Source organism: Cricetulus griseus (assembly GCF_003668045.3).
Source record: "Cricetulus griseus strain 17A/GY chromosome 1 unlocalized genomic scaffold, alternate assembly CriGri-PICRH-1.0 chr1_1, whole genome shotgun sequence".
Lineage (NCBI taxonomy): Eukaryota > Metazoa > Chordata > Mammalia > Rodentia > Cricetidae > Cricetulus > Cricetulus griseus.
Window position 1 is genome coordinate 121,352,417 of NW_023276807.1, and position 27,272 is coordinate 121,379,688.

Below are 27,272 nucleotides of genomic sequence, written 5' to 3' on the forward strand. Positions count from 1 at the left end.
GCACTCCCCAGCTCCTCCTTGGGAGACTGTCAATCCCAAGAAGGCATGAATAGTGGTTTTACTTTTTTTTTTTCCATTTTATGTCATCACTGAACTTTGTAGTACAGTAGGATTGGATAAATACATGTTGAACCAATTAATAATTTGTCAAACAAAAGAATAAACATTCATGAATGAATACTAATGAAAGAGACTGTGTAATAAAATGTATTAATGTACACAGTATCAATTGAGTGATAATATTATTTTCAAGGTCGTATGTACTCTGGAGATGACATAACAGACACAGCTGGTGGGCAGGGACTGAAAGGGAACATACCGATATCACAAAGAAATGAAAAGCTCCAAGGCTCAAGAAATGGCTCAGTGGACAAAGGTGCCTGCCACCAACCCCGATGACCTGAGTTCAATAAACCCCAGGACCCACTCAGGGGAAGAAGAGGACTATCTCCCTAAAAGCTGTCCTCTGAGGTCTGCATGAATACTGTAGCATGCTCACCCCCACCCACATACAAAAATGAATAAATAAGAGTTAAAAAAGAAAAGAGGAAGAAAACAAAAGGCCTTGCCATACAACAGACACATTTACTGATTTCAGTTTTTTTGCCTTTTAAGATTAAATTTTACTGGGTTTGTAACATTGTTTTTCTAAAATATAAGTAATAACAGAATTGAAAATCAAATCATTAGACCTAATTTTAAATGATGTCTGATAGCCAGGGAGATTTTTTTCTTCAGCAGATCTGGGAGAAATAATAGTAAGATAGATCGTGCTCATTAAGCATACTTGGCATGGGATCAGAGCTTTATAGCACCTTGTTTAATACTCCTATCCCACAGGGGAGGGGCTATAATGACCCCGGTGGACGGATAAGAAAATGGAGACCTGAGGGTTTGCTTAGTGATGTGTCAAGGACACCTACCTGGGTGGGAAAGATGTGGGGTTTTTAACCTGGACACTCAACTGTACTGATGTAACACCTCTATGAAATTAAAGAAGGCTGAGGCAGGAATGAGCTTCAACTTTGCTCTGTGACCACACCCCAGCCAGCCACCCACACAAACAGGTAGCAAACTTCCCATCCTCCATTGTGGAAAAGAACCTGAGATCTTCACATAAATCTAATTAGGAAGCTGAAAGGGGAGGAAAAAAGAATTACCATAAAGACACGAGCTAGTGATTGTTGCAGGGAAGACCTCTTAAAATCCCTGGGCAAACTTTTGAGGACAAGCAAGATGCTTGAATAGTTTTAAGATACTTCCCCCAAAGATATTCATTCATCAGTTAGAAATGCAAAAATATTCACTTTACAGAAATCTTTTGTTGTGGATTCATTGTGAAATGTCACCAACAGGGTCATGTGCTTGAACACCTGGTCCCCAGCAGGTGGCACTGTTTGGGAAGATTGTGGAACCTTGAAGGAAGTGGACCACTGGGGGCAGGTCTTCATACTCTTAAAGCCCAGCCTCTCTTCCTGTTTATTCTCTGCTTTCTGAGTGTGACAAGCCAGACTCCAGTTTCCCCAACATACCTTTCCTCCTTGTTATCACATAGAACTGAAAGTCAAAACAAACCCTCTCTCCCTTAAGTTGCTTTTGGTCAGGGTATTTTATCACAGTGGTAGCTAAAATAAGTTTGCCACTGATGAGACATATTGACTGCATGCATTCCTGATATGATGCTCCTGGATATATCACTTCCCAGTATATGCTATGCTCTCCCCACATATATAGCCTCAATATATTCATTAGAAAGAAAAAGACAGTCTCAAAAGACAGACTCCAAGAGTGGGCTGTTCTACAAACTGTCTAACCAGGATTCTTGAAATTCAAGGTCATGGAGACAAGGAAGAACTGAGGAACTGCCATAGATTGGAGATTGGAAAGAAAGGTAACATCTACATTCATGTGGGATTCTGCATGGGATCCTAGAGCAGAAAAGGGACACTGGAAAAACTGTTGAGAGGCAATTCAAGACTGGAGTTAAGTAATTCTACTGCCCCGCTATTAACATCTTCATTCAACGGGGCAAGTGCCTCTAAGAGATGAACATCAGGGGAAGATGGATGGATGGTGCTGGTAACTCTCTGAGTTCTCTGTATAACCTTTATTTAAGTCTGAAATTATTGAAAACTAAGTTTCCCAAAAGTTCTCAGGGAATCAAGTCCCATCGCTCACATCCTGGTTCGGTGTATGTGCAAACCACTTCCTCCTGTGGGTGCATCTCAAGTTATCACTAAGCAATGAGGTGGAAATACTTGAGGCTTCACCCAGAGACAGAGCTGTGGTTCCTTTTCTTATAATCAGTTGTTTGGCCTTGAGTGATTCATTCCCTTGACATATCTCTGGGTAGAAAATGGTGTGATCATTCCAGCCCTGTGGGATTGGCGTGAGATCAGTATGAGGAGTGTAGCCAGTGCTCTGTCAAGATTCACCTGGTAGAACTGTGTGGAAGGGTGTGTGGCAATGAGGATCAACGATATCGAGCCATGCTACTGAAGCCACAGAGCAGGCTGGTAGGCCCTTGGCCTTGAGAGACAGTTACTGTTGTTACCTGGGAGTCTCCATCCAGGGCTGCTTGGGCATACATCTGCACAGACAGCTCCAGATCTTGGGACTGGTTTTGATGGCCATAGTAGTAAAGGTCTCCCATTTTCAAATATGCTGCAGAACACAAAACATGCATCTACTTGTCAGGTAGTATTATTTCCAGGTGTGTCTAATCATTGCCCATAGGCTAGGAAAGCATATATGCTTATGGGTGACATTGTGATATGATATTGTCATCTAAAATTTCATGATCTAGAACCACACAATCAAGTTACCAAAAACTGTAGAAAAAGTCATAATGATGACTTAGTGTGTCGATGTACACCTTTAATCCCAGCACTTGAGAGGGAGATCTCTGAAAGTTTGAGGCCAGCCTGGTCTACATAGTGAGTCCAGGAGAGCCAGACCTACATACTGAGATTCTGTCTCAAAAACAAAACCAACCAACAAAACAAACAAAAACCAACCAAGCAAAAAACCCATACTGAGATTCTGTCTCAAAAACAAAACCAACCAACCAACCAAACAAACAAACAAAAAGAAAAAAAAAACAAGCAAGCAACAACAACAAAAAAAAACCATAATGTTTTAAGAAAATTTATGATTCTGATTTTGGTTGTATTCTATGTTATCTTGGGGCCACATGTGGACACCCTGTTTTAGACCAATATGTTAAATCACTGGTGTTTCCTATTATAATATGTTCTAACTTTAGTTGTCAACCTCTATTTGTAAAATTGATACATCTGAGTCATCTAAGAGGAAACTCTCAGCTAGGGAAATGCCTGGGCCAGATTGGCCTGTGGGCACTTCTATGAGGAACTATCTTGATTAATAATTGATGTAGGAGGGCCTTGTCCACTGTGGGTGACATCATCCCTAGGCAGGTGGTGGTCCTGGGCTATGTAAGAAAGTCCATACAATAAACATAAGCCTGCAAATGAGAGCACCAGAGAACAAACCAGCAAGTAGCATTCTTCCCTGGCTTCTGTCTCCAGGTTCCTGTCTTGAGCTCCTGCCCTGACTCCCTTCATTGATGGAATGTGACTTGGAAGCACATGCCAAATAAACACTACCCTTCCCAAGTCGCTTTTGCCAGGGAGTTTCTGAAAGGTTCAGGCATTATGCTGGCCTGCCCCTGTTACCTGGTGGAACAGGCAGTACCCTGGTCGGCCCAAAGTTCCATGGGAACTAAGTCTGCACGAAGGTACAGAGGACCCCTTTAAAATGACAGATCCCTGCCCATTTACTCTCTCTGCTTCCTCGTTGCTTCCTTTCTACTCTCTCTCTCACCTACACGCTCTCTCTATGGCGACCGGCCATGGCGGTCAGCCATTTACCCTGTTCTTTCCTCTTCTTAGTCTCCTTACTCTGCCGGGCCTTATAATAAACTTATAGTCAACATGTCTCATGTCTCAGCATTTCTCTTTTCTTCTTTTTAAACAAAAGAATAACAGTTTCTATCACAGCAACAGAAAGGAAACTGTAACAAATATCTCATTTTCCTTGGTGAAGTCTTATGCCCTGGGCACTTCCATCTGTTGACATACTGTTTTCCATGGTGGCTCCCTGAACAGATCTGCTTGGGAAAATCTCTATCAGCAGCTCACAGCCCATCAGGTGAGGCTGTCTCTGACTGTCATAGCTGCAGTGCCATGGCCTGTCCTTCACCTGCTCTGCATCTTTCTGACTTTGTTTTAGTCATGTACTTCATCTGCTTAGGGGTATAGCTATAACTCAATGCCAAAAGAGAAAGCAGACTCTATCTCTGGTAGCTGCTGTACAGTGGGAGGGGGTGCTGGGGTTGGAAGAGCATAAAGGGTAAATGGGAAATTGGAGATGATTTGGTAATCAGGACTTAAGAAGCAAATGTCATCTTTAGTGTGCAAGAGGGTGCTATTGGAGGATAGATGTGAAACTTCCAGGGCTTCATGGTCCCACGAGAGCTGAGATCAAAGATGAAAGAGTTGGCTGGTGAGAGCTAGAACGCTGAAGGGCTGCTGCCAGAAGCTAGGGGCAAGAGAACGATGGAGATATTCCTCGGCCTCTCCCTTCCTCCCATGATGCAATCTTCCAACAGTATCTCCAATTGACAGAAGTTCACCTGAATGCCCTGGGCAAAGGAGTCTGGGCATTGTAGCTCCTGGAGGCTGACCTCTACCCAGAGACCAGAGTGGAGGGTCCAGGAGCCCATCTGTGGGCACAAAGACAAAGGACCAGCCCAGGGAACCACATCTCTTTAGATGTGGTTTCCTTAGAGATGTCTTTGTTTGGAAGAAGTGGTTGGCATGCAGGAAGTACATAGCAGGAAGCTGACAGCAGTTTAGCCATGACCTTAATAGCAAACATTTTTCACTTTCTTCCCTAATTGTTTAGAAATGCCACACTCCATACCAAACTGTTAGATGGTCCCTGTTACAATAGATTAAAACCTCCCAACACTCTGGTTTAGCACCTGTTTTTCTATACATACCAAATGAAGGGGCATCTATTTGAAAAACGGAGAAATTATAGTATCGCCAAACACAATCAACGCCCAAATATCTCCCAGCCAGGTCCTAGGAGGGAAAGGGGAGAGGAAGTTGATTCACTAATATTTTGGTCCAGTGACTAATTTTGCCCCTGTAAAACTCAATTCATTATCTTTAACCCCAGAGCTTCCACTGCGAGAAGAATAGAATACATTACTTACTGGCCGCTCCTCGCAGATGTGTGCTAAATTTGTCTGTGACACTTCAATTCCAGTTTCTGCTGCTAAAACGTAATACAGCAAAGCTTCATGCCTAAAAATAGATGATTAATAATAAATTTCATATAGTGGTTCTTACTAATACTCAGAGAGCCTTATATTCAAACAGAAGAGGGCACAAAATAAGCAGTTTTTAAAACCACAAAATCATGAGTTTTTCCCCCCCTTTAAATAAACACTGTTGTTAAAAATACTGCCTGTGCTGATTTGTTTTCTCTTAAAAGCTGAAAGGACAGATAAGGCCGGGAGCTACTCGATACAACAGCTACCTCTACTGGTTGAACGGCATGTGGCCACGATGGCTGGGGACTATCTGCAGGTCCTAGGTTCTTGAAGCCTTCCTTCATCGGTTATGATGAGCGGTATTAAGAAAAATCCCTGAGCTTTACAGCCCTCTGTTTCATGAAAGGTTTTCTAGGGCTTAGGGTTCTGAACAAGCTTAATTAAGTGGGGCTTTTGTTGTGCACTAGAAGCTAGGTAAAAGAAAAGTGGTTTAGAAGGAATTTATATCAGTGGTCAAAACAGACAACAAAATAAATGTTGAATGCATCGAGTAATTGCCTGGGATTTCTGCACTGAGTTGTGACAAGGGCCTAGGGCTATAAATACGGCCCTACATCCACCGATAAAGGGAGGGCCATGAACATGATGGCTCTGGAGGACGAGGTAGTCATGCCAACACAAGAAGCATCAATAATATGTGTAGCACACAGTCTCACACATCTCATCTGTGGAGTTTATTCAAAAGGGAAAAATCAGAGCTATGTAGGAGTTTGTGGGAGGGCTGCTCATATGAACAATAAGAAAGAAAACAAGAAACATATACTATTGAGTGGTTCAAGGGCTCCGTGGTGTAGCTGCTTTAGGATGTGGTGTTTCAGAATGATATCACAAGATGGTGGTATGGTGATACATGCCCATAATCCCAGCACTTGCCAGGCAGCAGCAGGGGGGTTCAGAGTTCAAGGTCGTTCTTGGCTAATGACAATCAATGTACAGGAGGCCAGTCTGGGCTATATGAGACCTTGTCTCAAAAGCAAACAATACTGAGGGTCTGGGTTGAACTCAGAGTAGAGTGCTTGCCTCCCATACACAAAGCTCTGGGTTGCAAAAGAGAAGTAAAACCAAACACATATGAATGCACACACAGAAGACACACCTCCGAGGCTCCAAGGCCCAGTGCTAACTTCTCTCTCTTCTGACCTTAACTCATCTGGTGAGAGTGCATGTAATATTTATTTTCTTCCTTTTAATTACCTGCTTCTTTAATTATGTATATGGCCCAGTTTATGAGTAAAAATAAATCATAAGTAGTTGTTTCCAAAGCTTATTTTTCACTGGAGCAGTTGATATTGATAATGCTTTCTCCATTTTAGCACTCCTTAGGAAGTAGACAGGGGTGAGGGGTGGGGGGGGGGCAGGCGGCCATGGGCCATGTGGCTGAAAAGGGAGCTAATTCCCAGCCCATGAAAGACCCCAAATAGTGGACCAGTTAGCTCTGACTCATGCTAAGAAGAGCCAAGGTCAGTCAAGGAATGTCCCCTGCAAAGACAAATAACTGTATTATAAATGTTATACAGCCTGCAACAACTGTGGTTGGGGACCAGACTCCCTGTAGCAGAGCAGAGCCCAGAGAGCATGTCAGTGGGACCCAGCAGAAAGCTACATCCTTCTCGAACAAGGTTCTAGTCCTACACATTCTCCCTCTTCCTTCCCCACTTCTTTTTGAGATAGGGTTCTGTGTATCTGTACCCCAGGCTGGCCTGGACTTGCTATGTAACTGAGGATAACTTACTATTTTCACTTCCTGAGTACTGAAATTGCAGGAGTGTTATCATCAAGACTGGTGCTGGGGACTGAACCAAGGGCTTTATGTATGCTAGGCAAATACTCTACCATCTGAGTTATATCCTTAGACCTAAGGTCTGAAAATCTCAAGTTGTTTCAGGGATACTTGGGTTGTACTCATGTCTTGGTTTCTCCCAAAAATGTGTGAGGGCCATGTGAAGAGGCACATGCCTTTAGTCCCAGCACTCAGGAGGCAGAGGCTGGAGAATCTCTGAGAGTTTGAGGCCAGCCTGGTCTACATGGAGAGCTCCAGGACAGCTAGACTACAAAGAGAGACACTGTCTCAAAAAAAAAAAAAAAAGAGAAAGAAACAGAAACAGAAAAAGAAAGGAAAGAAGGAAGGAAGGAAGGAAGGAAGATAGAAAGAAAGAAAGAAAGAAAGAAAGAAAGAAAAGAAAGAAAGAAAGAAAGAAAGAAAGAAAGAAAGAAAGAAAGAACGAACGAACGAACAAGGGAAGGACATGATATTGATTTGCAACCCAAGGTCAAGATCTGGGCCATGAAGAGACGGAATGGGCTCACATTCTTAAAACATAATGTGAGGAGCTTCTCTTGAGCAAGAGAAACATCAGCTGGCTGTGAGAATTGAGGACTGAGAGGTGAGCGTGAGACTAACACCCTCCATAAAAACAGTTAATAGGACAAAGCTTGCAATGACAGTGCCTCCTTTCTCAAGTTACCTTGGTGAAAGGGGGAGACTTGTGTTGTTCAATTATTACCTAAACCAAGAGGAAAATTATCAGGATTCTGGAGCATTTCCATCAAGGACAGACTGAGATCCATCAAAATGAGATGTCTAAAAGCATCTTTGTCAATATCGGTGCTCAACAGAAATCCACCTCATCTTCCATCTGGCAGAATCAATCACTCAACGCCTGTGTGTCTGATGTCATCACATTTCCTACTGAATAGTGGATGTCTATAGGGGTGAGATGCTACAGACCAACCCACCCCACTTACTAAAGCCTTTGAGGGGCTCAGGAGATGGTGCAGTGGATAAAGGGCTTGCTGTGTATATGTGAGGACCTGAGTTCAGATTCCCCACACCTACATAAAAAGCCAGGCATGACAGCATGAGCTTGCAACCCTAGAGATGGTGGGTACTGGGGTGGGGAGTGAGAGGCGATATAGGCAGATCTCAGGGGCTTGCCTGGCAGCCAGCCTAGCTGAAATGGCAAGTTCCAGGTTCAACAGGACCCTGTCAATAGAAGAAGAAACCCCATGTGTACCTCTTGCCTCCACATGTGTGTTCATACACATACATCACACACACACACACACACACACACACACACACACACACACACACACACACTTCTGAGACACAGACCTTCCCACATGGAACCTCCCAGCATTCACTTGACTATCTCCACAGAAATCATGTGAAACTATTCATCACAGATATTTATACTCTTGCATTTGCAACAAACATTTGCTCATCCCCATTCCCAGAAGCCCAAAGACAGAGTTCAAAGCTTTCTTGTTCTTCCACAAAGACCCTCAAGGTGGAGAAGGGCAAACAGTATTCTTATGCACTGAAGCACAACTCCATGACAGCTGCTGTGACAGAAAGGTCACACAAAAAGGGATTCATGGAGAATGGACTGAAATACATTTTCTACCTGGCATAAAATGTTCCTAGCACTTTCCTGGTGATACATCTTCATAAGGGCTTGTGTGAGCACCTGCTGTGAGCACGTCTGAGTGGCCTCTCAAACAATTAAATGATTTCCTTTGTGCAATTTTGTGCTAATGCTTGAAGCAGCTCAGACAAGAAAGAGGAGGGAGAAAAAAAAAAAGCCAAAAAAACTAACAGTTGAGGTCTCCCCATGGAATTCACTGCTTCATTACAAAAAGATGCCTCTTTGGTCATCAGCTCCTTGCCTTGCAGCAAGCCAACTGTAGGCTGGCTAACCTCTAGGGTTAAGTACTTGGGGTGTGTTGAAGGCAAAGGTCAGCCAAACTCACAGATCGAAGATAAAACACACATGAATAAAGCAGACTGAAACGAAACATGACAGCTGGCCCTTCCTTGCTTACACCCTCTCTTGTCCAAGGACCGCCTCAGGCATGACAACATTATCTTCCAAGTTATGCCAATGCAGCAAAAGCCCCATTCCCCATCACAGTCTTCTCTTAAACATCCCACATAAATCTTGGAACAACAGAAAAAGCCACAAGCACATCAAACTGACATATGTAATTTGGAAATAACGTCCAGAGGCTGGAGACATTGATGGATGACTTAGTTCTATTACAGCAAAATAGAAGGTATCTCAGAGGCGGAGGCTGGGAGAAGCACATGTCTATTTCCTGTTTACCCCTGGGGAGGGCCGAGAGGCTGGGAGGACAGGAAACCTTAGAGGCACTTTGCTTCAAATATATTTTGACAAAGATCTTCCCACCGTGATGGATATAGATGATTTTTTTTTCCCTGTCAGACTAAGCTTCAAATCCAGACTGATTGCGTCAGCCATACTTAGCATCAGTATTAAGACTGGCAAGGATGAGGCAGGGCAGAGATGTGCAGATGATGGGCAGGGCAGCAAAGGGAAACCATTTTGGGAAACAACTAGTAACAGGTGCCTATGCAGAGACCGGGAGACCCCAATGGCAAGTTTAATTGTCGCCAGGTCCTCTGGGCCAATCTTCAAGCCACATGGAGATTCAAGAGAACAAAAAGGAAACAAACATGCACTAACATGAGAACCTTGGTGTGTGACCACCTAGGATATGCCACAATATACCCAGAGGCAAGAATTAAACTGTAGAAACGTGTTAACTTGAAAAGACAGTTGAAGAATTACATATGTAATGATTTTAATAATATAAAGGTTGGAAGTAAGCCAAACTAAATCGACTGCATGCAAGCATATCCATGTATCCATATCCATAGAAGAATCCAAAAGCAAACATGAGGTGGGTGCATAAGAAGATTGGGCTAAGAGGTACTTCCGGGTACTGAGGTGGTGGTGGAATTCAGTCTGGGAGGGACATGCAGGAGTTTCACCAGCAGAGAACCAGAGCAATGCTATTGTCCCTCCCTCTCCCCCAGTCTTCCCTTCCTATTCTTTCTTCCTTCCCTCTCTCCTTTCATGCTTGCCTCCTTCCCTGTGTAACCAGGCTGGCCTGGCATCCACGGAGACCAGCCTGTCTCTACCTCCCGAGTGCTGGGACTACCCCTACACTCAGCCCTTCTCTCTTTCTCCCTTCTTCCCTCCTTCCCATCCTTCCTTTCTTGATGAAAGAGTCCACTAAGTTGCCCAGGCTAGCCTTGTAGCCTGGACTGGCCTTGTAGCCTGGGCTGGCTTTGTGGCCTGAGCTGGCCTTGAACCTTAGAGCCTTCTGCCTCAGCCCCCTCAGTGCTGAGATCCAAGGCATGTACCATTATCCTTTATTCATGCTCATTTTCATAGATAAAGTACACCTTGGTGCACTTCACTGTTAGCGTCTGAATTCAGGTCCATGTGACACACTGTTTTGTGTGGGTCTCTATTATATAAACAAAGGAGAATCAGTCAACTGATACAAGCCACATCTTCAGTTCAACCACTCGGCTCCCTTAACTTGGATCCTGAAGTAGCCCCCTTTCCTTTCTTGTCACCAATTAAGAAGTGGATATTTTGTCACCCATAATCCCATGAAATCTTGTTTCTCTGACTTTACTACACTTTATTCAAAAGCTAACCCTATTGCAAATGGAATGCCTTAAAATTTTCCAATCGCACTCAATTTTTGCTTATTTCTTTACTTCTGCTCCTGCAATTTTCTTTGCTAGAAACTCTGCTCCCTGCAGAATAAGGGGACACTCTATCCATCCTTCAAGGCTGCATTCTCCCTAACTCTGCCGTCAAGGCTTTCCTAAGCCTTCCAATCAAGGTAGCATCTTTTCCTCATCCAAATTTGCAAAGCCCACGCCATGGTTCTGCATCTATTCACTTTAGTCTACTCATATAGTTTGTGAGTATATGCTTCCCAGATGCTTCCATGTGTGGGGGCACTGTGATGCCAGCTGCTGCAACTGGAAAGCAAGGAACAGCCACGCCCCATGATGGACAAAACGGGGAAGGAGATGGGCAGGATTCCTGGGTAGCAGAAATGGTATGTGCAGAGACTTGGAATCAGACTGAGCGCAGGCCTTGTAAGAAAATGTGTGGTACAGGAGGGGCAGTGAACTGTCCCAAGTGTGACTTTTGCCATCCTTGTGGCCAATAGCAAGGTGCCCTACATTTAAACACTACACTAAATCTTTTTTTAAATAATACTTTTTTATGCTTTGAAAGTTCCATATGGTTGGGATTTTTAATTTTTATTATTTTTAATTATGTGTCTGTGTGGAAATGCACATATGAGTGCATGTGCCCACAGAGGCCAGAGGTATGATATTCCCCTGGAGTTGGTTGTAAGTTGCCTGATGTGGGTGCTGGGAGGCGAACTCAAGTCCTCTGGAAGAGCAGTGCATGCTCTTAGACACTTAGTCATCCCTCCAGCCCACTACAGTGGATCTTAAAAGAATCAGAAATTCTCGCCCAGGGCAGATCACACTCACATTCTCTTCCTCTGCCACCCACAGCCTGTGTAGGGAAAATTCTATTATGGCTGGGTTTTAAGAAGGAAAACAAACTATGCACATCCTTATCCATCTAACCCTCCATGGCAAGTTTTTAAAATGTGTGAGCTGAGGTGCTTTGTGAAGTTCAATTCAAAAGCAGGCAAGAAAACAAACCCTCTGTATGGAAACTCAGGCGTCAGACATCTGAGGGCGTGTCTGCAGGTCTGAGTGTGTTTACAGACTCTTTGAGGAAAACACTACAAAAGAATGCTTTGATAATTGGGTGTTTAGTTCATCCTAAGAATCCTGTAAGAAGAGAAGGAAGGTTAAGGTTGGATTTGAGAGAGGTTTTTTTGTTTGTTTGTTTGTTTGTTTGCTTGTTTTTGAGACAGGGCCCTGCTAGCTAGCCTGGAACTCACTATGTAGACCCAACTGGCCTTGAACTCGCTGTGATCTTCCTGCATCGTTCTCCCAGAGTGCTGGGACCACCACTACCAGCCCTGGGTTTGAGAATCTTACGAACTCAAGTTCATGGGAAACAAGATAACACAGCACAGGACTAGTGAGGCATGTTCACAGTTGGGAACAGTAATTTCATTTAAAGAAATTTCTTTATGATCATGCACAGGGAAGCTATAGATAATGAACGGTTCCAGGGTGACAAAACAAACATTTGTATTTGGTGCTTTTTCAAGAGTCTCATTTCCCAGCATGCTTTGATTTAAGATGCTTGCTCACTGATCTGTTGGTTCAGCTATGGACCAAAAGGGAAAATGGCATCCTTTTGGGCTTACGCTTTTATTTTTAATTAAGGTTCATATCACAGGGTGATCTATTCTAGGTCTGGTCTAATGTCTTTGAGGCAGTGGACCGAGGGGATTTCTGATGATTTGCATATCCATTTTCGTTATTATGGAAATACCCAGATCATTTAGGCAATAAACCAGCCAAGAAAATGTGGCCTGAGGGAGTAAAGATGGAGTGCTAGAGTCCACAGAAGAAAACAAAATGGGGAAAGAAGGCAGGTGGCGCTTGAATGCTGCCTGGAGATTTGTAAGATCACCAAACAGTGACAGACATGCAGAATATCTCATTTCTTCACAACAGAGTGGGTTACCCATGCCAAGGTCAGGAAAGGGGCATCTGTCAGTGAGTTCTGAGATACAGTCTACTATTTGCAAAGGAGAAGGGCAGAGCCTTGACCTTACACACCGGTTTCTTTTCCCACTAACCAAGTGGCTATGGCCAGTCTTGAGAGGCCCGGTAGGGTAAAGGAGTCTGTCCCAGGACTGCCTGTGTAGTTCCTAACTCTACAGCCAAGTAGAACATATTTGAAGGAAAGAGAAATCAACGTATCTGTGTGTCTCTCAACTTGATGAATGTGGACACTCCCCCCTAGAGAACTAATTTTTGTGTATAATTAAACATGGAAATGCAATGTTTTCCAATCAACAGCCAATCAGCCTGTGTGACTCTGGATACCATCACTGGAAGGCTGTGATTTTGCTGCAAATTGCTTTTTTTGGGTTGCATTTTAAGATTCCCTCCCTTAAGACTATGTTGACAGGTTGAAGACGAAGGGCTGGGGAAGTTTACTCTGATGTGGGTCCCGTGCTTACCACAATCCCTCCAGGTAGGCATTGAGGCCTTTGCGAATGACATGACCCAAGTATCCATTTTTCTCAGCCACATGCTTTGCCCATCTGAAAAAGAAAAGAAAGAGACGGGAAAACAAGCATACAGCAGCAGATTAAATAATCACCTTCCCTCATATGATCTCCATAAATCCCACTTGGAGAATATTTTCTTGTTTGAATTTTTATAAAGCAACAAAGCAGAACAGAATATTAAGAAGGTAAAGAGAATGCATTTTGAGAGCTCTTGTTCAATGTCCTCATTTATAAATGCCGAGTAGCAGCCTGCTATGGAAACAAAGACATGCAACACACATAATGTACAATTCTACTGATATTGAAAGACATCTCAGCTCAGGGTTCTATAAAACAAGTTCACTGGGGCTATCAGACAGCTCAGAGAAACAACAGTGGCTTAAGATGCTTCAGGCCTTGGGTTCGATCCCTGGTACCACAAAAATAAACAAATAAATACATTTACTTCTATATGGCGTTGTAGTTTGAATGAGAATGGCCCCTATAGGCTCATATATTTGAATAATTGGTCCCCACTTGCCCACTTGATGGAACTGTTTGGGAAGGATTAGGAGGCATGGCCTTGTTGGAAGAAGTGTGTCCCAGGGAGTTGGGATTTGAGGTTTCAAAAGACTCACTGCTATTCCCAGTGCCCCCTCTCACTCACCCTCCCTCCCTCCCTCCCTCCCTCCCTCCCTCCTCCCTCCTCCCTCCCTCCCTCCCTCCCTCCCTCTCTCTGCATTTTGCTTGTGGATGAAACTGTGAGCTCTCAGCTACTCTTCTAATACCATGTCTGCCTGCCTTGCCTGCTGCAATGCTTCCTACCATAGTGGCAATGAATCTTAACCCTCTGCAATTGTAATCCCCCCAAAACTCTTCTTGTTATAATCAGCCTTGTTCATGGTGTCTTATCACAATAATGGAAAAACAACTAAGACAAATGATAAGGTTTCTTTGTTTTTAATCTGTTCCCTAAAGTGTCCTAGTGGGGTTTATTAACAATGAATTACTGTGTTGTGATCTGGAGACTTAAACCACTTTTAAAAAATAACATAAATAAACAAAGTTGTGGTTCACAACTTTAATCCCAGCACTGTAGAGGCAGAAGCAGGAGAATTTCTGTAAGTTTGATACCAGCTTTGTCTACATAGTGAGCTTCAGGGAAAAAGTGATACATTAAAGGGCAGAGGACAAATTAAATTAAATGGAGACTAAGGTAGCAGTGCCTGCTAACAGAGATAAAAAAGAACACTGTAAAATTATGAGAGCCCACTAGAAAAGCAAAAATAAATCTATGTGATCCAGTTACATAAATTCACGATATGCAGCACAAAATTGACATAACTATAAGGAAACAAATTACATCTATATACACAGAGAATTATAACACATTTCTTTCAGTAAATGGCTTAACAAGCAGAACAAGAAAAGGCAGAAGGAATACAGAAGGTCTGAACAATGCAGTCAACAAACTTGGTGTGGTAGTGTATGCAGACATTGTACCCAATGAATTTAGAAGAGCCTGTTTTAAACACTGCAGAAAAGCATCTCCAAAAATTCTTCACACACTGCTCACCAAGCATGCTTCAGCAAGTTCCTGAGGACTGAGGTCACTATGAACATGCTCTCTGATCATCAAGGACAATAGAGTAGTAAGAAATTCTACAGATTGAATGTTCATCCCAAATACCCTACACCACAATTAGAAAGGATTCCAATTAGCCTGAGTTTTATTACTAAGGTAGGGTCAGAATGGATTTGATTCCAAATGTCTTAGGAAAACATTCTTTAAGGGAGCCAGGCTATAGGTGAGATGTAGCCAAAGGCAGTAATGTTTTCTTTTTTCTATAAAGAGTGAAATATCAACTTTGTAGGTCATAGATGGTTTTTCTTTGTTTGCTTTGTAAAGTCCTGCAGGGCAGTTACTAGACCCTCATTTCATACATGAGCCACAGCAGGCCAGACTGTGAAAAGCATTTTGGGTAGGCAAGACTTTAAAAGTGTACCTCCTGGGTAGCCAGAGAGATGGTTCAGTGGTTAAGAGCTCTTGATCTTGGAGAAAGCCTGGGTTCTGTGTCCACATGAGACTCACCACTGTTTATAACTCTAGTCCAGGGGATCTTCTGCCCTCTTTTGACCACAGTGGGTACAACATTCACACAGTGCACAGATATACATGCAGGTAAAGCACACATGAAATAAAAATAAATGAATCTATTTTAAATATGGGCCTCCTCACCAATCTTCAGGAAGTTATTGTAGAATGTGTTCCAACAAAACACTGGGAAGAGGGCTGGGAAAAACAAGGGCCAGTCTGGAATGTCAAAACACTGGCTAAATCAGATAGAAGGAAGGAGAAGCCCCAACATTGGACAAAGTCAATCTCAGGATTACAACCCAAAAAGGAGCCCCCAAAAAGGCTCGAGGGAAAACACTGTGAGAAGATTAACTTAATAGAATAGACCCAAGATGTCTGGGCATACTGAGAGGGGATTTAAGTGACAGGATAATTTGATCAAGAATATAGAAAATGACGGGACTGGAAAGATGGCTCTGCAGTTAGCACAGGTTGCTCTTCCAGAGGACCTGGGTTTGGTTCCCAGCACCCACATCACAACTCACAACCACCTGTAACTCCAGTTCCAAGGGATCTGACAACCCCTGCTAGCCTCCTTGGGCACCAAGCATACATGTGGAGTACAGACATATGTGCAGGCAAAAGCATCCATACACATGACATAATTAGAAGACTATGAAAATATTACATACATATAGAGAGAACAAAAATAAAAATTCCTCAATAGAAACTTATACAAGAAAGAAAAAGCTAGGATTGTATGATTCATGGCTTAGTTATATTAATTCAAACCTGATTCACTATGCTAATAAAGGCAAAAAGCTCTCGGGGAAGATGGCAACAGACAGGAAGCCTTAGTGTGCCGGGTTGTGGGAGGTAGCAGAGAAATAAAACTGTCTTTATTCTCCCAGGAAGACAAGGCCAGGGATGAGAATACTAAAAACATCCGTGACAGCATGCTGCTTAGAGGTGGAGGCCAGAAAAGCTGAAATAACAGTCAGATGGTGATATATTCTGTGGACCAGGAACTGGAGTCAGGTGATGGGTGTAGCCTGGGATTGCTTGTTTTGTCTTGTTGAAATTTTTTTAAGTAAAAATTTAAAATACTTTACTTGTCAATTATTTGGCTTTCTTTTTTATTTTAATTTTATGTATTTTAATTCTATGGATGTTTTACCTGCATGTATATCTTGTTTTTAAATTTATTTTTATTTCACGTGCATTGGTGTTTTACCTGTATATATGTCTGTATGAGGCTGTCAGATCCCCTGGAACTGGAGTTACAGATAGTTGTGAGCTTCCACATGGGTGCTGGAAATTGAACCAGGGTCCTCTAGAACAGTAGCCAGTGCTCTTAACCACTGATCCATCTCCCAGACCCCCTACATGTATATCTGCGTAACACTTGTATGCCTGGTGGCTGAGTAGGTAAAAAATGGTCATTGGATCCCACAGAACTGGGACTATAAATGGTTATGAGTTGCTATTCGGGTGTTAGGATTCGAACCCAAGTCCTCTGCAGGGGCAGCAAGTGCTCTTAACCTCTGAGCCCTCTCTCCAGCCTCAATGATTTGGGTTTTTTTTCCTTTTAAATCTACATGCATGTATATGTGACAAATGTAAAAACTGAATTTTAGTACTCACTCATTTTTTATTTTTAGACATAGAGCAAAGCATCACTAACCTACATTCCACACTGCCAGAGGAGCTAGGAAACAAGGAGGACCCCAAGAGAAGATTGCATAGTCCCTCGAAGAAGGGGATGGGGACAAGAACCCCTGACCAAATTGGAGCCCGGGGGCAGGGAGAGAAAGAAAGTCTTCTTCCAGTTGCTGTTCGAAGCAGAAACAGACACCCATAGCTAAGCACTGAACGAACCATACTACTGGAATTCAGTTGTAGAGCGGGAGGAGGGCTGAGCAAAGGAGCCAAGACGGGGATGGAGAGACCTGCAGAAACAGTGGACCTGACCTACTGATAGCATGGAGACCCTATTCATAAAGCTGGGGAAACAGCATTGGACCAAACCAAACCCTCTGAATGTGGGTACCAGCTAGGAGCCCAAGACAGTCTATGGCTCCTCTGATAGCGGAGCCAGTCTTTATCCCTAGAGCACAAATGGACTTTGGGAGCCCATTCGCTATGGAGGGATACTATTGCAGCCCAGATACAGCAATGAGGGTCTAGACCCTCCCCCAAACAATATGACAGACTTTGTAGGTCCTTGGTAGAGGGCCTCACTATGCCTGGAGAGGAGCCAGGGGGGTTGGGGATGGGTTGGTGTGGGTTGGGTGGGGAACATGGGAGCAGGGGAGGGCGAGGGAATGGGGGATGGATATGTAAATATGAGTAATTAAAAATAATTTTAAAAAAATGGGAAAAAACCCTGAATTTTAAAAAAGTGCAAAGAGAGATAAAGAAACAAACAGAAAGGGGAAGGAAATGAGAAAAGGATTGGCGTGAGAGATGGTAGGGGGGGAGAAGGGAGGAAGTGAGGGAAGGAGGGAAAGAAAGATATCCCTTTTGTCAGGCCAGGTGAGTACAGGACATGGCTTTTCAATGGTAGGTGACATTGGACAGATTCTTACACAACAGCTTTCTCCGGATCTCTAGGGAAGGTCTCCAGGTTGCCCGTGATATAGTAAAGAGAACACCACAGCGTCCCTTCGATGTGTCCTCCTTGTGCAGCCTTGTGGAAGTATTCACCAGCCAGCGTCTGTAACGATATGAACAAGAGCCCCTCTCATTAGTGCAGAGTCCCCCCTGGCCACACAGCCAAAGTCTCAGGTACTTCAAGCCCAGCATTATCACAGGCTTATATGTCTCCTGATACTTAAGAGCAAAACAGGTCAAGAATTAGCTACAAATAGACAGTCCATTCCAAAGGCTTAGGATATGCGACCCCACGGAGAACTATTCTGTTGATTAACTTTACACAATAAAGAAGACACCTTGTAACCAGGATGGCGCTGCCACCTCCTTGGGTCCTCACTAAACCTCTGCACGCTTGATGGAGGAACGGGACAGGAGTCACACCGAGTGAGAACTCAAGCATTTGCTTTCCTAACCTCACTTAATACCCTCCTTTACGCTCATGCACAAAAATTGCACTTCTAGCGGGAAAGTGAGAATTAGAATCTGACAAGGAATAAATCCTTGCTCGCAGATGTGTGGGAGGGCTACCAGACATTTGCAATGCATAAAAATATCAGCTTTAGTGCAGTCGGGGAGAGGTGGAGGGAAAAAGAAAACAAACACTTAGGGTGTGTGTGTGTGTGTGTGTGTGTGTGTGTGTGTGTGTGTACTCCCGTTGATCGTCAGTATTTCTCAGAAGGTGGTGAACCACTGTTTTTAAAAAGCATGGGCTTTATGAGCAAGAGGGGCTTGGGATCGAATCTCAGCTTACCGTCTGTCAATCTGTGTGGCCTTATTCTCTCCAAACCTCTTGTTTGGAGATCTGGAAGCCCATTCTAGAAGATGGGCACAGACATAGATGATGTTTCAGAGGCTAGCATACATGAATCTGCCAACTTCTGAAGTGCTTGGCATTTGGGGAAGTGCCCATTAAACACCAAACATGGCCTCTGCTCTTTGCTTTGTAACTTTGGTCTCATCTCTGGCAACTCTTCTTGCACTTGGCCCTTTTTGTTCCTTAGAAGGTCAGTCTCCCTGAATCATCTCTTGTTCTCCCATGGTGGATAACCTCCTTTTCCCTCCTCTACTCAAGCCTTCCTCTTCCACAAAGTCTTCATGGCTGCTCTGGCCTACCTTGGTTCTTCTCCCTTGAAGTACCTGGATAATCTCCCATGTGGCTAAATGCATCTTTTCCTCAAGACCATCATGCCTTCCTCACTAGACCCTGAGCTCCTGGAGGGCAGGCCCTTGGGTTGTATTATTACATCCCTCCCATCCCACCATGCCTCATTTAGGATGGACACTTGACATACCTTCCACAAGCATTCACAGCCAGCCATTGGTCAAGTGTAGAGGCATCTCAGGTTCACTCACCAGATTCCTTCCAGGAACTCCTGGGAAAATGCCATCTAAATACAGGACCCCAAGATTGTAGGATGCATCTGGATTCCCCATTTCTTCTGCTTTTAACCAGTACTTCGCTGCTTTAGCATAGTTTTTCCTGAATTTGTGGTAATACCATCCCAGGCCATTGACCGCCTGATGCAATCCCTGAATTTTAGAACAAGAGAGAAATTATTATTATTATTTTAATGAAATCTAAAGCATCTGGAAGCAGTTGCTGTGGCGGCATTCTTCCAGAGTCTTCCCTTTCTCTTTTTCAAGGGGGCAGATGGCACTAAAGAAAAGCTAACTGCTAGACAGCACGAGCCTGCCTAAGAGACTTCCCAGGTGGATTCTGCCCGGCTGCTGCTGGGTTTTCTGCCTTGCAGCCTCAATAGTGACGCTGGTCCCCAAATCATCTCTCAATGCCTATGGGCTCTTACATAACACCCCCACAAATGCCTCTCTTTACCCAGCAGGATCCAGCATGCCCTTCAAATTCATGAGAACTGGGCTGCAGCAGGATGTTTGAGATTGAAACACTCCCTGGCTGGGATGGTTTCTAGGTGACCCGCCTGCCCATCTGTTGATTCCTCTGCCCTACACACCAACAAGCCTCCAAGGACAGCAACTGTGACAATCCACTTGCATAGCTTCGGTGCTTTGAGATGAGTTGGCATCCCCAGTTCTGATGGGATTCAGGGTCTGACAGGGACTAGAGCAGCAGACAAGGATGTCAAGGGTGGAGGTGGGGGTTCAAAACAGAGCTGGTAATGTCAGCTCCAGGGAATGGGGCTGTTAATGTCAGTCTATCCTGAGTGCATTTTGTCAGGGACTCTTTCCCACTCCCACAGATTTTCAGATGATGACGGCTCGGGTGTCTTGCAGGGCAGCAATAAGACTGAAAGAGCCTCCTGCCCTGCCATAGCACACATGTGTGCACAGTGAGTTCTCACTTCTCAGTTCTTGCCTGACCCGAAGACCAGGAAAACCAAACCAAACCAAACCAAACAAAGCATTTGAGGGACCAACAGTGCCCTGTGTCTATGGACTTGTAAGGACAGAGTCTTACTGTGGAAGCATATTGTTTTAGCCTCCCCTTTCATCAGGGAGGATCTGGCACCTTGTTTTTATCTCCAGCACAGGGTAGACACTTTAAACAAGTGTCAGAAGGATGAATGAAAGCTACACTATGAATACAGGTGCAAAACAAAACCCTACACTCTTAAGGTGGAGAGTTCCCTACAGGCCAACAAGATATCCAGACTAACAGTACCACTTGGGCATAGTCAGCACCATGATATTGACAGGCGTATGCAAATTCCCTGTAAGTACTGAAAACTCTGTCTAAAGAAGTAATAGACTGAGGCATCCTCTAAAATGGCAGCAAAATTTTGGGGACCTGCCCACACTCAGGAAACATCCAAGTGGCTTCCCACTGCTCAGTTGGAGAAAACACAGCCTAATTCAGATGCACCTGCCACAAGCTGGAAGCTAGTGCTTCTCTGGGAATTGCTCTGGCTTCCGTTCATGAACCTGCAAGAAATCCTGTCATATTACTTAGTACTCAGTCCTTGCTCTGGACATCTATTTAGCTGGATCAACAGATCTGCCTCTGTGTGTCTCCTAATTCAAAAAATGGAGTTGTAAGCAACTTTCCCCTAGTGTTCCCCTGCCGAACACTAGGCCCTGAGTGAGTCCATGCTAATTTAAAGAATGAATCTCACAGCCCCTAAGAACAGAAACTTTGAGAGCTTGTTTGGAGGTTCTAGCAGGGGAGTGTAGCTACTAGTATACCCTTGACCGAAGACCGGTCCTCCTCTATTTGGGGAAGGTTGTCCTATTCCACCAAGCATTCAGCTTCGGGAGGGACACATGGATTGGTGAGGGAGGAAGGGGACTCCCGCCTAGCCAGCCAGATCTGCCAATCAACCCTGGCGATCAAGGGGTGGCAGATGTGGCAGCCAGATCACCCTCTGAAGAGTGGATGGGGGGTGGGATGGGAAGACAGTGGGGGGAGTGGGAGGACAGGAGGGAGAGGGAACTGGGATTGGTATGTAAAATAAGATTGGTTTTAATTTAAATTAAAAATTAATTAAAATAAGAACAGAGATTTTATAATCTGAAATAAAGCAAGCTGAATGTGAACTCACCACTAGGGGTGCTGAAGAGATGCAAATTTCACTCTTGCTTGGGCAACCCTCACACAGCCCCACTTGAGGATGCCTGGACTCAGTACCCTCGATGAACATCATTGCGCTGCTTTACTATTTCTGTGCATCTCTTGTGTTAGGTCAATAGCAGGTACGCACATAATAAGCAGGGTCATGTGCATAGGTAGAAAAGCCTTCTGAATTTCTGACTCCCTGCTTCAACTTCCTGCTCTATGGAAGCTTCCCAAGAGCTCCTGAGCTCCCCAAGACAAAGAGTGGGGGAGAAAAACTAGGATGGTTACTTTTAGAAGCCTTGAGAACAAAGGATCGGCCATGTCGAGGTACAGAATCAGAGTGGCTTCTGGGAAATCGATTCACATGCATATCTATACACAGGTGCATGGGGAGTGTGTGAGGACCAGTGTGCATGTATTTGGACTAGAAGTATTCAGGCATATGTGTGCAAGTGTGCACCTGTGTGTGTCTTCTTTCAAGTGCTGTTATGGCCTCCAGTCTGCAGGGTTCTATTGAAACCAGCTGCCTGAAGATACTATTGAACTATAAATAATGGCAAAGGCAAAGTAATTCATAAGGCTCTGACCTTGTTGATGATCTTTATAAACAGCCCATTATCAAAGCGTAAGAAGCAAATGGGAATTGGTCAGAACAGGGTTAACTTTCCAGGAAATTAGGCTTTGGTTTTCGTAATTCAATGGCCTTTCTCCTCATTCAATTTCAAGGAGCCCCACTGCTTGTTATCAGGGCAGCTCGTGATTATAATTTTACCTTCAAACAAAATCAGTCCGGATTCTATTGGCGGTGAGGTGTATTCAGCCTTTGAATGGTACTGTCCTCATTGTGGCAAGATTATGTGTGTGTTATAACTTCAAAATGACTAGTCGCTGCACAGGGGGACCCCTCCCCACCTCACTTCCACCTCTTCTTTGTGAAAGAAAGCTGGCCATTTACTTGTGCAGCCTTCTGAGAGCGTGGGCGTGTGAGGAGCTGTTTCCTCCCAACAATATGCATGGGTTACCTTGGAAGCCGCTTTCTTCATGAGCTCTAAGGCAAGCCGTCTGTTCTTTTTAACTCCTTGACCCTAAACATTGACAAACAGTAAAGATTATGAGGAAAATAAACCCCAAATCCTCACAAGCACCACACAGAGACACCAGTGTTCAATATAAAACGCTTGCAAATAAACCCCGAACCTTTAAATTAAAAACAAAACAAAACCCAGAAACCACAAGCTTAAGCCTTTTAGGCACAGCAGTATTGAAGGATATCACTGTTGCTGTCATCATTATCCACCACCACCACCACCATCATCATCTTGTTCATGTTTGTGGGGAGTGAAACAAGCCCCACCCTCCCAGCTCATCAGCAATAGGAACCTCCCCAACCTTGAAATGATCATGGTGTGAACTGTTCCCATCACTCCAGAGGTGCTGGGGGAGCAGCTGTAAGGAAGGGTGGATGGGTTTGCGAATTCAGGGTGCTTTCCTCTGGAATTATCTAATTTGACACCCAGATAAAACATGTTATCTGTGTTGAACAACAGTTAAGAGTTACTGGCTCAGGTCCCCAGGGTATGACACTGTGGCTTCTGAATCAGCTTGAGAGTGTGCCGAAAAGGAGACAGGGCCCTGAGAAATCAGTCACCTGGATGCTAACAAGTTTCTTTCTAGCAAATGGGAGATCTCCAGAAGAAGTGCTTGGCCTCTATATATAGAGATGGACTCTGGAGTTCTTGTTGCAAAAGGGACCTTTCTAAGGGGTCTAAAGGTCTATGTGGGGAGATGGTGGGTCCAAGAGTGTGGAGAAAAGGGGTCCCTGTGGTCTTGACCAAGTCTGATGATAGGAGCTGAGCCAGCTGAAAATCCCTGATGCTCCAAATTTATTCATAATCATGGGTCCCTTCCACTCTCCCAGTGCCTCAGGGGATCCTTCTTAACTCAGACAACCCTCATAGGGTCACATGATATGACTACAGAAAGGGCTTTCTTTGCATGAATACAGCTATCTGCTGTGGTTGATTTGCTCTTTAAGAACTGGAGGTGGTGATAATAATAACACGTGATCATGGACCCACCCCCATCACCACATCTAACCATCTAACCATCACAGCAACCCTAAGGGGGAAGTCACTGACAATGCCATCCACCTTAGCCTTATCAGAACTGCATGATATGTGAGAACACAAGACAGGATTTGAATACAAGGTACTAGACTAAGCCTCTGACCACCACACTATACCATCTACTGTGTATTTTGGTTCTATTCCAAGAAAGTATAATGGTGCTTACCTTCCATCGTGATATGGAAAAGACAAAGGGTAAGCTTAGCTCAATATTTTTCAGGATATCCAGTAAAAATAAGAATCAAACTAAAGGTTAAATTCTACTCATGTTTCTACTGGACCTTAACTTACCTATTTGGTAAAACCGAAGCAAAAGGTAGGATGAAAAAAAAATTTTTTTTTCAGAAGTATGGCTGTGCTGGCTAGTTTTATGTCAATTTGACACAAGCTAAAGTCATCTGGGAGGAAGGAACCTCAATCAAGAAAATACCTCTATAAGATTGGGCTGTAGGCAAGCTTGTAAGGCATTTTCTTAATTAATGAGGGAGGGCCCCTTAGGCTAGTTCTAGAACCTGGGTTCTAGAAGAAAGCAGGCTGAGCAAACCAGCATACAGCATCGCTCAATGGCTTCTGTATCAGCTCCTGCCTCTAGCTTCCTGCCTTGTTTGATTTCCTGTCCTGGCTTCCTCCAATGATGAACAACAATATGGAGATGTAAGCCAAATAAACCCTTTCCTTCCCAACTTGCTTTTGGTCATTGTGTTTATCACAGCATCAGAAACTAAGACAAACACCAATATGTCACTTAATTAGGAAAAGGATGAGAACACAGAAGGACAATTAGAATTAGATAGGGAACAAGATAACGTTTGGATTGCCTGAGGAACTGTGGAATAATGGAACATCCAGACCTAGTAGACTGCAAGGTTCATCGTCCTCAGTTCTTTGTTTTGAAGGAATGAACCAGGACTGGGGAGATTAATTTATGCAAAGGCTCACAGAATTCCTGAGCCCAGATATTCCAGTTTCCAGGGTAGAAATGTTTCCAGTCTCCTAGCTATTTAATCTAGTATTCTTGTCTGCTTCATGATGTAACTTCTTGCACAAGGCCTGCCTCACATGTTAATCCGAGCAGTACCGGAAGTTCTTAAAAAGAGACCAGTGCCAAACACGGGCAGAGTGAGTGCTTGCTGAACAGCCTGTGAATGCAGTGACAGAAGACAACACCGAGTCAGTCAAAGCTTCGTGGTCAGAGGATGCAAGATGTGATACACCTGGTCTTTCTCCAACCATCCACATGCTGAATGGATGAAGGGCCCGAGCTAATGGAGTTAGCTCCTTAAACACCTACAATAAAAGATTCTTTGCATTTGTATCGGGAAAAAAAAAAGTGATACACTTGACTGCCTTGGACAAGCCCTGACTCTGGTGTCATCTTTGTATGTGATCTCTTGGGTGCCCTACACTGCCAATGCACACCATTGCCTTTACACCCAGAATGCCCATTCCCATGGGAGCCTGTCTCTGTGGACTACTATACTTAAAAAGAGCACCTGGTCAGAAGCAATGCTCTTCCCTGAGAAGCTGATAAAGGCTTCCTGCATCATACCCAGAGATAACTTAGCCAGAATTCAATAGCACTGGCAAAACAAAAACAGCTTTAAAACCCGGGAAACGAGATCCACAGTCACAGATGCCTATATGTGCATCCCACTCTACATCCGTCATCCCTGGTGAGCAGAAAAAGTGTCTGACTCATACCTCCTTCTTCTCTGGACTTTGCACGGTGTCCAGCCCCAACTCTGGTAGACAGGTGTCTCATTGCTACATCATTTCTTTTCTCTGTCTTCCCTTCCAGTGTATGAGCCCTCTGAGGCCAGGGATGTGGCTCCCGCCTCCATATGTCCCTGCACTGACTGCAGAGGATGGCACGTGGCCAGCCAGAGTGGATGTGTATTAGATAAACACGCTGGCATATGGAGGAGATTCAAATAATTTCGGTTGATTTGGTGCCTGGAAAGAGAAGGTCTAGGCCTCAATTTGGAAACCATAACAACCATTAGGTTTCCAGGCCTCGACAGGGTTTAGAGGATTGAGCTGTAGCGACATCATGGTTGTCAGGGAGTTTGTGGCCACATCTGTGGATCTGGAGACAGACCGAGCCAGGCACACAGGTGACATGTGGTTATTTGACAAAATTCATTTTGAGGCATGGGCATAAGGTCCAAGGATTTCCTTACGAAAGCCAAAGTATCTCCATTTCCAAGCTTAGGTCTGCAGCCATACCACCCTGAGTGCACCTGCTCTAGTCTGATTTCGGAAGCTAAGTGGGGTCAGGTCTGATTTGTACTTGGATGGAAGACTTTTCTGAGAGTAATGATTTTATACATCTGATGCATTTGGGCATGCAGACCACACAGATCACAAAGCCAGTCTGCCTGGATCCCTTCCCCAGGTGCAATCATGGGTCAGTTACAAAACCTCCCTGTGTTTCTGTTGCTCTGTATAAGAGACTAAAATGACCTATACCAGCTCCTCGGCTGTGAGGATTCAATGTGCTGGTTTATTGAAGCAGGGAGCAAGTGTTTCATTCATCGGTAGGAAGAATGATTTTCCTGTGAAAGGCACATGTGTGGCACAGTTTTCAAAGCGTGCTGGTCTTACTGATCATTCAGCCCATGATCATCCCAGTACATAAACATCTTCAAAGGTATCCACAATGGGTACAGAAGTGGGACTCTAATACCTGCCCTCAGTCTCCTGGACTCTTCCCTGCCCTTCCTCCTTAGATGGCAACCAGGTTCATTTCCCCCACATCATTGGAATCATTGGGATGTGGCCCAAACACATGCTCTATTGAGCCAGCGACAAACATGCAGCCCCGATGGGGCTGGAGGCCATGCACCAAGCCCCGAAATATGGGTGTCTCCTTCAGAATGTCACAGAAGTATAGAGAAGCCAGGTGTCAAGTGTAAGATTGTCAATTAAAAATGCGCCCAGGGAAGTGCTTCTGTCTCTTCCTTTTCAGCAGTGTCCCTCTCCGTCACAGGTGACAGCAGCTTGTTCTAAGACTCCCTGTTTGCCTGCACGCCCACGGGAAATGTCTCAGGATGTCTATTATCAGAATGGAACAATTTTAGCACAAATTAAGTGGCTCTCACCTTGAATAACACGATGGCATAGTCATATATCAGTGCAGGGTCCTCGGTCTCCAGGGCCCCCTTAGCATACCACTCGATGGCTGCCTCAGGGTTCTTGGCCACCCCTTGTTGCCCCCAGAACAGCATCTGGGCCAATCGTTGCTTAAAGACAATAGCGATTTGGAACAGTGAGTTTCCTGGGTAATGTTTCACATGACACTTGAGGGAGTGGGTGGACAAACCTAATGTAAAATGTTCTCAGTTGAATGGCTAGCCACAAAAGGGACATCTCTATCACCCCTCGAAGGCTCAGGGAATGTTTTAGAAGAAGGGGCAGAAAAAATGCAAGAGCCAGAGGAAGCAGTGGGGAAGGTGTAGAATGCTGACATCCAGGCATGTCATAGGTGTGTGTGTGTGTGTGCGTGTGTGTGTGTGTGTGTGTGTGTGTGTGTGTGCA

At 44.3% G+C, this 27,272-nt stretch overlaps 1 protein-coding gene across 1 annotated transcript in view; it reads right to left on the minus strand.

Moving 5' to 3' along the window:
- Nucleotides 1-27,272, minus strand: part of Sel1l3 (SEL1L family member 3) — a 107,571-nt gene that overhangs the window by 11,507 nt on the left and 68,792 nt on the right. Inside the window, exons 13-20 of the mRNA XM_027386951.2 lie at nucleotides 26,837-26,977; nucleotides 22,632-22,694; nucleotides 19,434-19,610; nucleotides 18,014-18,141; nucleotides 13,319-13,402; nucleotides 5,243-5,333; nucleotides 5,024-5,108; nucleotides 2,555-2,664 (exon numbers count right to left, since the gene is read on the minus strand). Coding sequence (XP_027242752.1) covers nucleotides 2,555-2,664; nucleotides 5,024-5,108; nucleotides 5,243-5,333; nucleotides 13,319-13,402; nucleotides 18,014-18,141; nucleotides 19,434-19,610; nucleotides 22,632-22,694; nucleotides 26,837-26,977 — 879 coding nt within the window. The remainder of the gene's footprint in view (nucleotides 1-2,554; nucleotides 2,665-5,023; nucleotides 5,109-5,242; nucleotides 5,334-13,318; nucleotides 13,403-18,013; nucleotides 18,142-19,433; nucleotides 19,611-22,631; nucleotides 22,695-26,836; nucleotides 26,978-27,272) is intronic.